Source organism: Hemitrygon akajei, chromosome 25, assembly GCF_048418815.1.
Source record: "Hemitrygon akajei chromosome 25, sHemAka1.3, whole genome shotgun sequence".
NCBI classification, from domain to species: Eukaryota; Metazoa; Chordata; class Chondrichthyes; order Myliobatiformes; family Dasyatidae; genus Hemitrygon; species Hemitrygon akajei.
In genome coordinates this window covers 25,938,541-25,952,967 of record NC_133148.1, presented here as the reverse complement: position 1 = coordinate 25,952,967, position 14,427 = coordinate 25,938,541, and the positions used below count along the sequence as shown (strand labels likewise).

At 53.2% G+C, this 14,427-nt stretch overlaps 1 protein-coding gene across 1 annotated transcript in view; it reads right to left on the bottom strand.

The window, feature by feature from the left end:
• Positions 1 to 3,016: 3,016 nt before the first annotated feature.
• LOC140716256 (geranylgeranyl transferase type-2 subunit alpha-like) overlaps positions 3,017 to 14,427 on the bottom strand; it is a 40,377-nt gene continuing 28,966 nt past the window's right edge. Inside the window, exons 2-6 of the mRNA XM_073028865.1 lie at positions 14,384 to 14,423; positions 11,337 to 11,542; positions 10,945 to 11,058; positions 4,530 to 4,617; positions 3,017 to 4,308 (exon numbers count right to left, since the gene is read on the bottom strand). Of these exons, the coding sequence (XP_072884966.1) occupies positions 4,160 to 4,308; positions 4,530 to 4,617; positions 10,945 to 11,058; positions 11,337 to 11,542; positions 14,384 to 14,423 (597 nt within the window). The 3' untranslated portion in view covers positions 3,017 to 4,159. The remainder of the gene's footprint in view (positions 4,309 to 4,529; positions 4,618 to 10,944; positions 11,059 to 11,336; positions 11,543 to 14,383; positions 14,424 to 14,427) is intronic.

The following is a 14,427-nucleotide window of genomic DNA, read 5'->3' as shown; positions in this document are numbered from 1 at the left end:
ACACCACCAGGTTCAGGAACAGTTACTACCCCTCCACCATCAGGAAGGAGGTACAGGAGCCTCAGGACTCACACCACCAGGTTCAGGAACAGTTACTACCCCTCCACCATCAGGAAGGAGGTACAGGAGCCTCAGGACCCACACCACCAGGTTCAGGAACAGTTACTACCCCTCCACCATCAGGAAGGAGGTACAGGAGCCTCAGGACCCACACCACCAGGTTCAGGGACAGTTACTACCCCTCCACCATCAGGAAGGAGGTACAGGAGCCTCAGGACTCACACCACCAGGTTCAGGAACAGTCACTACCCCTCCACCATCAGGAAGGAGGTACTGGAGCCTCAGGACTCGCACCACCAGGTTCAGGAACAGTTACTACCCCTCCACCATCAGGCTCTTGAACAAAAGGGGAAACTACGCTCATTTGTCTTGTTAGTCCATGCTCGTTATTTATTGCTGTTTATGTATACAAACAGTTCGTTTACAGTTATTATTGTTTACCATTTACAGATCCTGTTTACAGTTCCTGTCCTATAGATTTGCTGAGTATGCCCGCAGTAAAAGAATCTCAGGGTTGAATATACATACTCTGATAATAAATTTTACTTTGAACTTTGCTATTACAGGGAATATTCTAGCAGGGGTAGGAGACTGGCTGAGGGCAGAAGGCAGAGAGAAGGTATGAAGGTTTTCTGGTTGGCTTCCAGTGGCTGCTGGAGTTGGTGTTACCTTTCCCGTTATATGTCAATGGTTTGGATGACAGAATCGACGGCTTTGTGGCCAGGTTTACGGATGATACAAAGGTAGGCGGAGGGGCAGGTAGGGGAGGAGGCAGGGGGTCCGCAGGAGGACATGGACGGATTTGAAGAATGGCCAGAGCAGTGGCAGATGGAATACAGCATCGGGAAGAATACGGTCAGGCATTTCGGTAGAAGGAATAAAGGCATAGACATTTTTGTAAATGGGGAGAAAACTCAAAACTTGGGGGTGAAAAGGGACTTAGCACAAGATTTCCTCAAGGTTAACTTGTGGGATGAGCCCGTGGTGAGGAAGGCAAATGTAACGTTAGATTTATTTCGAGAGGACGAGAAGGTGAAAGCAGGGATGTAACAGTGAGGCTTTATGAGGGTTTGGTCAGACTGCACTTGGGAGTATCGTGAGTGCCGATCCCCTTATCTAAAAAAGGTCGTGCTGGTATTGGAGAGGGTCAGAGGAAGTGTACGATGATCTCTGGGAATGAAAGTGCTTTCATACGAGGAGCGTTCGATGGCTCTGGGAGTTTCGAATGATGGTTGGGGGTGGGAATCTCATTGAACCCTATTGAATAATGGAAGAGTGAACGCTGAGAGGATGTGGGGGAGTCTAGGACCAGAAGGGACTCCCTCAGAACAGAAGGACATCTTTAGCCGGGGGTTGGGGAATCTGAGGGATCCACTGGCTGTGCAGTAAAAGTCATTTAAAGCAGAGGGTGATCGGTTCTTAATGAGCAAGGGTATCAAAGGTTACAGGGGGAGGCAGAAGAGTGGGGTTGAGGGGGAAAATGAATCGATGTGATAGAATGATGGAGCAGACTCAATGGGCTGAATGGCCTAGATAATCTCCTCTGACTTGTGAGAAGCAGAAATCCTCTGCCCAGGGTTCCTCCTGAAAGATATTTAAGACAGTTAAGGTTTTGGCATAGCAGGGGGATGAAGAATTATGGCTGAAAGGTGAAGTGGAATAAGTGGGAGAGGGTGCAGAAAATGTTCAAGGGGGTGTTACTGGGACCAGCGGTCTTGAGTTCTGTGCAGGGACTGGGTTACCTGCAGCCCTGAGTGAAGGAGGCTGAGGGGGTGAGAGGTTTATAAAAACATCAGGGGCAAAGAGGGGCAAAGACGGTCACAGTCTTTGACCCAGCATGGGGGAGTCTAAAACCAGAAGGCACAGGTTTAAGGTGAGAGAGGGAAGATTGAATAGGGGCCCGAGGGGGAACTTTGCAGCCAGAGGGTGATCCGTGTATGGAATGAGGAGGAAGTGGCTGAGGGAGGTATGTTGACAACACTTAACATTGGAGAGGGATCAGGCACATGGGATTGGCTCAGATAGTACTGAATAATTGGGCCGAAGGGGCTCATTACACACTGTATAACTCAGCAGCTCTGTCCCACCTCCCCACCCCATGATCCACTCCCTCCCTTGTTCCTCTCCCCACCTCTGAAATCCCCCCACACCCTCCCCTTCTCTCCCCACCCGTGACCCCCAGACCCTCCCCTGCTCCCCACCTCTGAAATCCCCAGACCCTCCCTGCACTTCTCCCTGCTTCTGTGACCCCCCCAAGACCCTCCCCACCTCTGTAATCCCCCAGACCCTCCCCTGCTCCTCTCCCCACCCATGACCCCCAGACCCTCCCCTGCTCCCCACCTCTTGAAATCCCCAGACCCTCCCCTGCTCTCCTCCCTGCTTCTGTGACCCCCCAAGTCCCTCCCCACCTCTGTAATCCCCCGAGACCCTCACCTGCTCTTCTCCCCACCCCTGTGGCCCCCAGACCCTCCCCTGCTCCCCACCTCTGAAATCCCCAGACCCTCCCCTGCTCTTCTCCCTGCTTCTGTAACCCCCCAAGTCCCTCCCCACCTCTGTAATCCCCCGAGACCCTCACCTGCTCTTCTCCCCACCCCTGTGACCCCCAGACCGTCCCCTGCTCCCCATGTCTGTGATACCCCCCCGAGACCCTCACCTGCTCCTTTCCCCAGCTCTGTGAATCCCTCCCCCACCGCACCCCTCTCCACTTCTGCACACCCATAGGCCCATCCTCTACCTCTGGGTCCCCCTCCCACACCCCTTCCCTCTACTGCACCCCTCCCCACCTACACCAGTCCCCGTCGCTAAGGTCACCACTGGGTCTGACGATCACCGAGTGGGCGTAGATGTCCCCTCCCTCCCTCTCTGCTCCATCCCTCCCTCCCTCCCTCCCCTCCCCTTTCTGTGGCGCTCCCTCCATCGCTCCTCCCTCCCACCCGCGGAGACACAACACGGTGGGGGAGCCACAGCAGGTTTATTGAGACATTTCCACAGGCCGAGATCGATGGCGAGAGGTCGGTGAATGGGACCTGACCCCCGCCCATCCCCAAAGTCACTCCCAACTGCCGTGCCCTCCCACAACTCTCCCCTCATGCCCTGCATCCTCTCCTCCATCCATCAGAGGTATTTGTCAGGAGCGCTGCGTACGAGAGGCCTTTAGCATCGTCAACGACCCCTCCCATCCATCCAACAATCTCTTTGACCATCAGGCAGGAGGGACAAGGACTGTTAGGATGGGAGACAGCCTCTTCCCCCGGGCCGTGAGGCTGCTGAACTCCCTGACACCACCCAGGTCTCATCACGCATGACAAGCCAGGTGTGTTAGACAGTTTACTTTTTTACCTTGTGTCATATGTATTATGACACAATTTTGTGTAATGAAACTATTTGTAAATTTATTTGTGGTGATATTACCTTCGTTATGCGTGCTGTGTTGTGCATTTTGGTGTTTTGTTCGGTTGTATACACGCGGTCGGTTGAATTTTAATAAACTGAACTTCGAACTTGGACTTAGGGATAGGAGCTGGGGAGGGGTAAGGTCAGGGGTCAGGACCAGGTCAGGAGGGGTGGGTGAGGTCAAGGGGCGGAGCAGGTCAGTGGGGGGGGGGGGATAGGACCAGATAACGGGATATAATTAGGCTTCTAATGCAAACTGCCCATTGGTGTCAGGATCCTGATGGACATGTGGGCGGAGCCCTGCTCTCGAGATGCAAATGAGCGCTATCTTGGCCTGTGATTGGATCGCCTCTGCCCCATCCAGTCCAATGGAGTGTCAGGGATCCGAGAGCGCTGCAGATTCAGGGCAGCGTGTCGAAGACAGAGCGATGGACTGCCAGGGCAGCCAGCTGTAGGCCGAGTGATGGATCACAGAGAGAGTGAGTGATGGATCGCCAAGGCAAACCAAGTTATTGGTCGCGAGGACAGCCAATCACAGGAGAAGCAATGGATTGTTGAGTCAGTCGTCAAGAGAGCCAATCACATGTTGAGCAATCAACCAGGATAACCAATCATTGGCTGAGAGATGCACGGGTGCTGGGCCATGGCATATGGGGGACAGGGAGTAAATGGTCACGGTCATGGAGTGAGGATACCCCTCCTCGGTTCACAGCAGGATATCCGGGACTCCGGGCAGCAGGGAGTGAACCAGCGACGCCGCCTTATCCCCCAGGCACAGGGGGTTTCCAGAGAGCTGCAGGGTGGCCAGCCGGGGGCAGGAGGTCAAAGGCCGCAGGTCATCCAGCTCCCGGAGACCTGGGAGGGGCCATCGTCAAGGAAACAGCGAGACTGAAATCTCTCCCCCTTCACCTGCCCAAAAGCCAACTCCCCCCTCCCATTTAAACACCTCCCTCATCGTTCACCCCACACCTCCAACCCTCCCCCTTCGCCCCCTAATCACTCCCCCAACTCCTTACCCTCCAAAACCCAATTTCCCCCTCACTCGCCTCCCTCGAATAGCAGCTGGGAAAGGATACAGTTCTCCCTCAGGGAGACTTCCTCCAACTTGCGGAGGTTCCAGAGGCCCTCGATGTGCTCAATCTCACTTCCATCGGCTTGGAGAACCTGGGGCAAAGGTCAGAGGGTCACACACACACACCAACCCGTCCGTAACGACCCGGATTCACATCCATCTGCCCTCAAAAACCCTTCCCATCTCGGAAACCGTCCCAGCGTCTTTTAAATAAGTATTTTACTTCAGTCCTGGAAACTACAGACCGGTGAGTCTCTCGTCAGTTGTAGAGAATTTGCTGAAGGAAAATCATAGGGATAGAATATCTGAGCACTTGGAAACCCATGGCCTAATTAGGGAGAGCCAGCATGGCTTTGTGTGTGGCAGGTCGTGCCTTACCAACTTGATGAATTTTTTGACAAAGTGACAAGACAGACTGATGAGGGGAGGGCAGTGGATGTTGTCCACATGGATTTTAGGAAGGCATTTGACAAAGTCCTTCATGGGAGGCTAATTCAGAAGATTAAGATGCATGTGATCTGCGACAAATTGTGTGTTTCGATTCAGAAGTAGTCTGCGCATAGAAGACAGGAGTAGTGGTTGAAAAGACATTTGAGCCGGAGGTCTGTCGTTAGTGGAGTGCTGCAGGGATCTGTGCTGAGGCCTCTGCGGTTTGTAATGTATATAAATGATCTGGATGAAAATGCATTTGGGTGGGTTAGTAAATTTGTAGATGATTCCAAGATTGGTGGAGTTGTGGATAATGTAGAAGACTGGCAGAGAATATAGCATGATATAGATCTGTTGCAGATATGGGCTGAGAAATGGCAGATGGAGTTTAACCCAGATAAATGTGAGGTGTGACACCTCCGGAGGGAAAATGCAAGGAGACAGTACAGGGCAAGGTCCTCAACAGTGTTGCTGTGCAGAGAGATCTTGGGATCCAAGTTCAGACTCCGTGGAAGTGGCTGCAGAGGTTGATCATGTGGCTATCAGGGTTTATGGAATGCTTGCTTTTACGAGGGCTGATTGATAAGTTTGTGGCCTAAGGTCGAAGGAGATGAGTTATATAGTTCTAACCATTACAGGCACGTGCAGTTCAACTCTTTGAGTGAAAATGCAGGAAGTTTGAAGTTAATAACTCATCTCCTTCTACCTTAGGCCACCAACTTATCAATCACCATGCTGTGGACGACTTCTGGAGGTCCAAGACGCCAACTTCTACAAAGAAGGGACCGTATGCTCCACGACCGCTGGACTGTGTGTGTAAATAAAGAACAATACAGCACAGTACAGGCCATTCGGCCCACAATGTTGTGCCGACCCTTAAACCCCGCCTCCCATATAACCCCCCACCTTAAATTCCTCCATATACCTGTCTAGTAGTCTCTTAAACTTCACCAGTGTATCTGCCTCCACCACTGACTCAGGCAGTGCATTCCACACACCAATCACTCTCTGAGTGAAAAACTTTCCTCTAATATCCCCCTTGAACTTCCCTCCCCTTACCTTAAAGCCATGTCCTCTTGTACTGAGCAGTGGTGCCCTGGGGAAGAGGCGCTGGCTGTCCACTCTGTCTATTCCTCTTAATATCTTGTACACCTCTATCATGTCTCCTCTCATCCTCCTCCTCTCCAAAGAGTAAAGCCCTAGCTCCCTTAATCTCTGATGTAGGAAAAATAAAGTGTGCTAGGTTTTCTAAAATTGACTCCTTCTACCTTAGGCCACAAACTTATCAATCACCCCTCGTATTAGTCAAGGCATTGCGTTCAAAAGTGAGGATGCTGTCTGGAAACTCAACGTTAGGTCACACCTGGAGTATTGTGTACGGTTCTTGTTGCCCTACTACAGGAAGGATGTTGAGGCTTTGGAGAGGGTGTAGAAGAGGTTTACCAGGCTGCTGCCTGGTTTAGAGGGCATGTGCTATCATGACAGGCTGTTTAAACGGGTTGTGTTCTCTGGAGCTTTGGTGGCTGAGGGCAGATCTGACGGAGATTTACAGGATTATGACAGCCATGGACAGATTGCATGGAAAGTATCTGTTTCCCAGGGATGAAATATCTATTACCAGAGCGAGTGAGAGGAGGTAGGTTCAAAGGGGTTGTGAGGGATACGTTTTTTACTCAGAGAGGGGAGGATACCTGGAAGGCCTGGTGTGGTGGTGGAGGCAAACACATTCAAGGCTTTTAATAGACATTTGGATAGGCAAGTGGATGTGAGGAAAATGGATGGACACGGACACGGTGTAGGAAGGAGGGATTTGTTTTACGGGATTTTTTGGTTTACTTTTTAGCTGGGTCAGCACAACACTGCGGGCTGAATGGCCTGTTCCTGTGCTGTACTGTTCCGTGCTCTATGTTTAATGTTCTCGATGTCGGATACCGGGCAAAAGGCTTAGACACACACACACCGTGTACACGGCTGGTACCCGAGACTTTTGCACGGGATTGTGTTTGTCAACGTGAAGCAGAGGGTAAGTTTGTAAATCTGGCGGAGGCAAAGAGGGTGGAGGGGTGTGGGACCGGCGGCAGCGAAGGAGTGCCGGGGGCATCATGGGTGCAGACACACCCAGCCCTGAGGCACCAGGCAAGGTCCAAAACAATTGCTTTATTGATCATTACAGAATGTCTCTCTGGTGCTTCCCGCTCCCACCCCTCTCCCTGCTCCCTTCCCCCTCTCAGTCCACAACAGAGACCCAGATCAGAATCAGGTTTATCATCACTCACAGATGAAATTAGGTTTTTTATGACAGTAGTATGGTGCGATACATAAATTACTGCAGTACTGTGTAAAATCACCCTAGCTATTTCTGCTGAAGACCATCTGCCTCAACCAGTTTGTCTGGCAGCTCGTTCCATATGCAGGCACCGTCTGGGTGAGATAAAACACCTCGGTTTCCTACTGAATCTCTTTCCCCCCCTCACCTTAAACCTGTGGTCCCTAGTTCTTGATTCCCCTACCCTGGGGAAGATCCGGTGCACATTCAGCCACCTACACCCCCGTGGTGTTTATAGACCTCAACCAGATCAGGCCCTGGCCTCCGTCTCTCCGGGGAAACAACCCCAGTGTGTCCAGCCTCTCCTCGTAGCTCAGGCACGGCAGTGCCCGGAACACCCATCCAGCTTAGTCACGCCCTCCCCGCAGCTGGGCGACCAGCCTGCACACAATACTCACCTGCGGGGAGTCTGCAGAGGACTTGCACTGGTTAGGATTAAGGGCAGAGAGGTGGCAGATGGAAGACAGCGTTGGTAAGGGTATTGCCATGCACTTTGGTAAAAGGTCGCTTGTTCTAAATAGGGAGAAAATTCAGTATTGGAGGAGCAAAGTCTAAAGGTTTAGATTCTCTAAAGGTTAACTTGCAGGTTGGGTTGGTCGTGAGAAAGGCAAATGCTATGTTAGCATTCATTCCAGGTGAACTAGAATATAAGACCATAAGATATAGGGGCAGAAGAGGGCCATTTGGCCCATCGAGTCTGCTCCACCATTCAATCATGGGCTGATCCAATTCTTCCAGTCACCCCCACTTCCCTGCCTTCTCCCCATACCCTTTGATGCCCTGGCTAATCAAGAACCTATCTATCTCTGAATTAAATACTCCCAATGACTTGTCCTCCACAGCCTCTCGCGGCAACAAATTCCACAGATTTACCACCCTCTGACTAAAGTAAGTTCTCCTCATCTCTGTTCTAAAATCTTGAAGTCGTGCCCTCTTGTCCTAGACTCCCCTATCATGGGAAATAACTTTGCCATATCCAATCTGTTCAGGCCTTTTAACATCCGGAATGTTTCTATGAGAAATATAAAAGCCAAACGTGAAGCTGAGGCTTTATAAGTCGTTGGTCAGCCCACCTCTGGAGTATCGAGAGCAGTTTTGGGCCCCTTGTCTAAGAAAGGATGTGCTGACATTGGAAACTGTCAAGTGGAGGTTTACAAGAATGAGGCTGGGAATGAAAGGGTTAATCTATGAGGGATGTTTGATGGCTCTGGGCCTGTACTCACTGGAGTTTAGAAGAATGGGGGGGGATCTCATTGAAACCTGCTGAATGTTGTAAAGATAGAGTGGATGTGGAGAGGATGTTTCCCACAGTGTGGGAGTCCAGGACCAGAGGACACAGATAGAGTGGATGTGGAGAGGATGTTACCCACAGTGGGGGAGTCTCGGACCAGAGGACACAGATAGAGTGGATGTGGAGAGGATGTTTCCTATAGTGGGGGAGTCTAGGACCAGAGGACACAGATAGAGTGGATGTGGAGAGGATGTTTCCTATAGTGGGGGAGTCTAGGACCAGAGGACACAGATAGAGTGGATGTGGAGAGGATGTTTCCTGTAGTGGGGGAGTCTAGGACCAGAGGACACAGATAGAGTGGATGTGGAGAGGATGTTTCCTATAGTGGGGGAGTCTAGGACCAGAGGGCACAGATAGAGTGGATGTGGAAAGGATGTTTCCTGTAGTGGGGGGGTGTTGGACCAGAGGACACAGATAGAGTGGATGTGGAGAGGATGTTTCCTACAGTGGGGGAGTCCGGGACCAGAGGACACAGATAGAGTGGATGTGGAGAGGATGTTTCCTACAGTGGGGGAGTCCGGGACCAGAGGACACAGATAGAGTGGATGTGGAGAGGAGGTTTCCCACAGTGGGGGAGTCTAGGACCAGAGGACACAGGTAGAGTGGATGTGGAGAGGATGTTTCCCACAATGGGGGAGTCCGGGACCAGAGGACACAGATAGAGTGGACGTGGAGAGGAGGTTTCCCACAGTGGGGGAGTCCGGGACCAGAGGACACAGATAGAGAGGATGTGGAGAGGAGGTTTCCCAAAGTGGGGGAGTCTTGGACCGGAGGACACAGGTAGAGTAGATGTGGAGAGGATGTTTCCCACAGTGGGGGAGTCTAGGACCAGAGGACACAGATAGAGTGGACGTGGAGAGGAGGTTTCCCACAGTGGGGGAGTCTAGGACCAGAAGACACAGATAGAGTGGACGTGGAGAGGAGGTTTCCCACAGTGGGGGAGTCTGGGACCGGAGGACACAGGTAGAGTGGACGTGGAGAGGAGGTTTCCCACAGTGAGGGAGTCCGGGACCAGAGGGCACAGATAGAGTGGATGTGGAGAGGATGTTTCCTATAGTGGGGTAGTCTCGGACCAGAGGACACAGATGGAGTGGATGTGGAGAGGATGTTTCCTATAGTGGGGGAGTCTGGGACCAGAGGGCACAGATAGAGTGAATGTGGAGAGGATGTTTCCCACAGTGGGGGAGTCTCGGACCGGAGGACACAGGTAGAGTGGATGTGGAGAGGAGGTTTCCCACAATGGGGGAGTCCGGGACCAGAGGACACAGGTAGAGTGGACGTGGAGAGGAGGTTTCCCACAGTGGGGGAGTCTGGGACCAATGTGCATCGCCCTAGAATAGAAGGACATCCATTTAGAACAGAGCTAAGGAGGAATTTCTTTAGTCAGAGGGAGATGAATCTATGGAATTCACTGCCACGTCAGCAGTGGAGGCCAAGACATTTAAAGTGGAGGTTGATAGTTTGCTGACCAGTCAGGGCGCCAAAGGTTACCGAGAGGAAGCCGGAGAATGAGGTTGAGAGGGAGAATAAATCAGCCAAGATGAAATGGTGCAGCAGACTCGACGGGCCGAACAGCCTCATTCTGCTCCTTGGTCTGACAGCTTGGAGGTTCTTCGATCTGCCCTCCAGGTTCAGGGTGGGAGAAAGGGGGATCTCGGGGAAGCGTTTCTGTACGGAGAGCGGCTGGAGAGCTGGACTTGCGGCCGGAGGTGACGGTGGAGCCAGACGCGTCCAGAGGCGGAACGAGCCCTCAACGAGTGCAGATGGACGGGATTCGAGTAGGTGGGGGCACGGAGATCGTTCACTCCAGACCACGGCCCCGCAGTCCCTCGTTCACCACCGTCCCTACTTCCTCGGGAGACTAAGGAGGTCCTGTCCGTCCTCGTGGAGTCTCCGACATTTACCAGAGGAAACGTCCCATCGGGGTGCATCACAGCTCGCTCTGCCCACCATCACGAGAAATTGCCGAGTGGTAGACACGGCACAGGGAACTTCTCCGGACTTCCCACCGCCTCAGTAAAGCAGGCAACATAATCAAAGACCCTCCCCCACCCCGGCCCCTCATCCCCACCCCGGGCATCCTCTCGTCTTCATCGGGCTGAAGGGCAGCTCCCGACCACTGTCACCAGACTATCGAACACGCCAGGGTCTCACCCTTACTACCATCTCAGACCTCTTCCTCCGGCAGCGTGACACTTCACTCTGCGTTCTGCTACGGTCTTACCTCGCTCTGCGCTAACGACCTGACCTGTGTGCGCAGTACAACAAGACGAAGCTTCTCGGCACGTGGAACCACGATAAACGGGAGAGAGAGACAGGGTGGGAGGGATGTTGAGGGAGGGGAGGGGATTGGGGCAGCTGGGAAGGGTTTACCTGTAGACACTGTAGTGTGCGGAAGGCAGGGGGGATAGCCTTGAGCCGGTTCCCAGTCAGGTCGAGGTGGGTGATCAGTAGGAGCTGCTCCAGGTGGCAGAGGGTGGTCAGGCCCTGTGAGGAGGGAGGAGAGTGAGTGAGCGGCAGCCTCACATTGACCTCTGTGTTCGTGACTTGCTGACCCCTGACCCCACCTGACCCCAGATTTCCCCAGCCGACTTTACCCAGCCCCTCATCCCGAACAGCAACCCCCAACCCCATCGCCGACCTCTGACCTCCTCCAACTCCTGACCCTTCACCCCCGCCGACTCTCTAACCCTCGACCCTGACCCCCAGACTGTTGACCCAGGACAAGCTCGGCAGCGGAAGGAGCATCACCCTCGACTCCTGACCTTGTTGGCGAGGTCAATGACCCGGGCCTCGGCGTACTCCATCTTGAGGACAGCGTTCTCGATGAGGAAACGGCTGCGCAGGTCAGCGAGGTAGGCGGTGCGGAGGGGGTCGGCCGCCGTCAGCCGCTGGAAGTAGTCCAGTGTCTCGCGCTCGTAGCCTAGAGGGTCCAGGGCGCGCAGCAGCAGGATGATGGTCAGCAGGCACCCTGGAGGTCAGAGGGCAGCAGGGTCAGGCCGAGTTCGCAGGGCGCGGCCCAGCGGCCAAATACAGTTAATCAATCACACACACACACACACACACAGGGGCACCGTCTCTCAATGACACCACAGTGTAAAGCACTGTCCCTTAAACACAGTTTAAAGTAAGGCACTGTCTCTCAATCACATACATAGAAACATAGAAAATAGGTGCAGGAGTAGGCCATTCGGCCCTTCGAGCCTGCACCGTCATTCAGTATGATCATGGCTGATCATCCAACTCAGAACCCTGTACCTGCTTTCTCTCCATACCCCCTGATCCCTTTAGCCACAAGGGCCATATCTAACTTCCTCTTAAATATAGCCAATGAACCGGCCTCAACAGTTTTCTGTGGCAGAGAATTCCACAGATTCACCACTCTCTGTGTGAAGAAGTTTTTCCTCATCTCGGTCCTAAAAGGCTTCCCCTTTATCCTTAAACTGTGACCCCTCATTCTGGACTTCTCCAACATCGGAAACAATCTTCCTGCATCTAGCCTGTCCAATCCCTTTAGAATTTTATACGTTTCAATAAGATCCCCCCTCAATCTTCTAAATTCCAGTGAGTATAAGCCTAGTCGATCCAGTCTTTCTTCATATGAAAGTCCTGACATCCCAGGAATCAATCTGGTGAACCTTCTCTGTACTCCCTCTATGGCAAGAATGTCTTTCCTCAGATTAGGGGACCAAAACTGCACACAATACTCTAGGTGCGGTCTCACCAAGGCCTTGTACAACTGCAGTAGAACCTCCCTGCTCCTGTACTCAAATCCTTTTGCTATGAATGCCAACATAACATTTGCCTTTTTCACCGCCTGCTGTACCTGCATGCCCACCTTCAATGACTGGTGTACAATGACACCCAGGTCTCGTTGCATCTCCCCTTTTCCTAATCGGCCACTGTTCAGATAATAATCTGTTTTCCTGTTCTTGCAACCAAAGTGGATAACCTCACATTTATCCACATTAAATTGCATCTGCCATGAATTTGCCCACTGACCTAACCTATCCAAATCACCCTGCATCCACTTAGCATCCTCCTCACAGCTAACACCGCTGCCCAGCTTCGTGTCATCTGCAAACTTGGAGATGCTGCATTTAATTCCCTCGTCTAAATCATTAATAAATATTGTAAAGAACTGGGGTCCCAGCACTGAGCCTTGCGGTACCCCACTCGTCTAGGAGAAGGCAGTGTCACAGACACTTTTTGAATAAGGCATCATCTCTCAATAAAACTCAGTAAAGCATAGTCTCTTAACCATTAAACAAGCCCTATCGGATCACGCATGATGAAATAGAGATTTGTCACTAAAACTCAGTTACTGCTGAGGTAGGGCACCATCTCTGAATCATACAAAATAAATCACCGTCTCACAGGAAATATGAGATGCCAACTCTCAGATCAAGTGAATAGGTGACTACCTCTACACATCAGAAATATTGGGTAACGCACTATGCTTTGATCACTCAAATTAAATACATGATCATCTCACTCAAATAAATGAATTAAGACGCAATCTCATAAATGTGCGCATGATCACACAAAGGGACTATCTCTCAATCTCACATCAAGGGACCGTGTCTCAAACCCACAAGGAAATGAATGGAGAGTCACTCAAACCCTTGGGTAAAATAAGTGACCATGTCACAGCCCCACAGATAACCGAAGGGACCGTCTCTCAATTCCAAAGGTGACCGAAGGGACCGTCTCTCAATCCCAAAGGTGACCGAAGGGACTGTGCTGCAATCACTGAGCATTCCTGAATCACACAGGCCCACTCGGGGCCCATCCCTCTCACTCGGGGCTCACCTCTCTACCCTCTCACTCGGAGCCCACCTCTCTCACTCGGGGCCCACCTCTCTCACTCGGGGCCCACCTCTCTCACTCAGGGCCCATCCCTCTCACTCGGGGCCCACCTCTCCACCCTCTCACTCAGGCTGCTCTAAGGGACCGTCTGTATTGAAATGCACACACAGACCGGAGGAGGCCATGACCCCACCCACAACTACCGAGGCCCAGGAGAAGCCCCGACCCCACCCACAACCACCAAGGCCCAGGAGAAGCCCCGACCCCCACCCACAACCACCGAGACCCAGGAGAAGCCCCGACCCCCACCCACAACCACCGAGGCCCAGGAGAAGCCCCGACCCCACCCACAACCACCGAGGCCCAGGAGAAGCCCCGACCCCACCCACAACCACCGAGGCCCAGGAGAAGCCCCGACCCCACCCACAACCACCGAGGCCCAGGAGAAGCCCCGACCCCCACCCACAACACCGAGGCCCAGGAGAAGCCCCGACCCACCCACAACCACGAGGCCCAGGAGAAGCCCCGACCCCACCCACAACCACCGAGGCCCAGGAGAAGCCCCGACCCCACCCACAACCACCGAGGCCCAGGAGAAGCCCCGACCCCACCCACAACCACCGAGGACCCAGGAGAAGCCCCGACCCCCACCCACAACCACCGAGGCCCAGGAGAAGCCCCGACCCCACCCACAACCACCGAGGCCCAGGAGAAGCCCCGACCCCACCCACAACCACCGAGGCCCAGGAGAAGCCCCGACCCCACCCACAACCACCGAGGCCCAGGAGAAGCCCCGACCCCACCCACAACCCATCAGGCCCAGGAGAAGCCCCGACCCCACCCACAACCACCGAGGCCCAGGAGAAGCCCCGACCCCACCCACAACCACCGAGGCCCAGGAGAAGCCCTGACCCCACCCACATCCACCGAGACCCAGGAGAAGCCCCGACCCCACCCACAACCACCGAGGCCCAGGAGAAGCCCCGACCCCACCCCTACTCACACTTGTTCTGGGGCTCGAGCTCCTGTAGCTGTTTACACGACTCC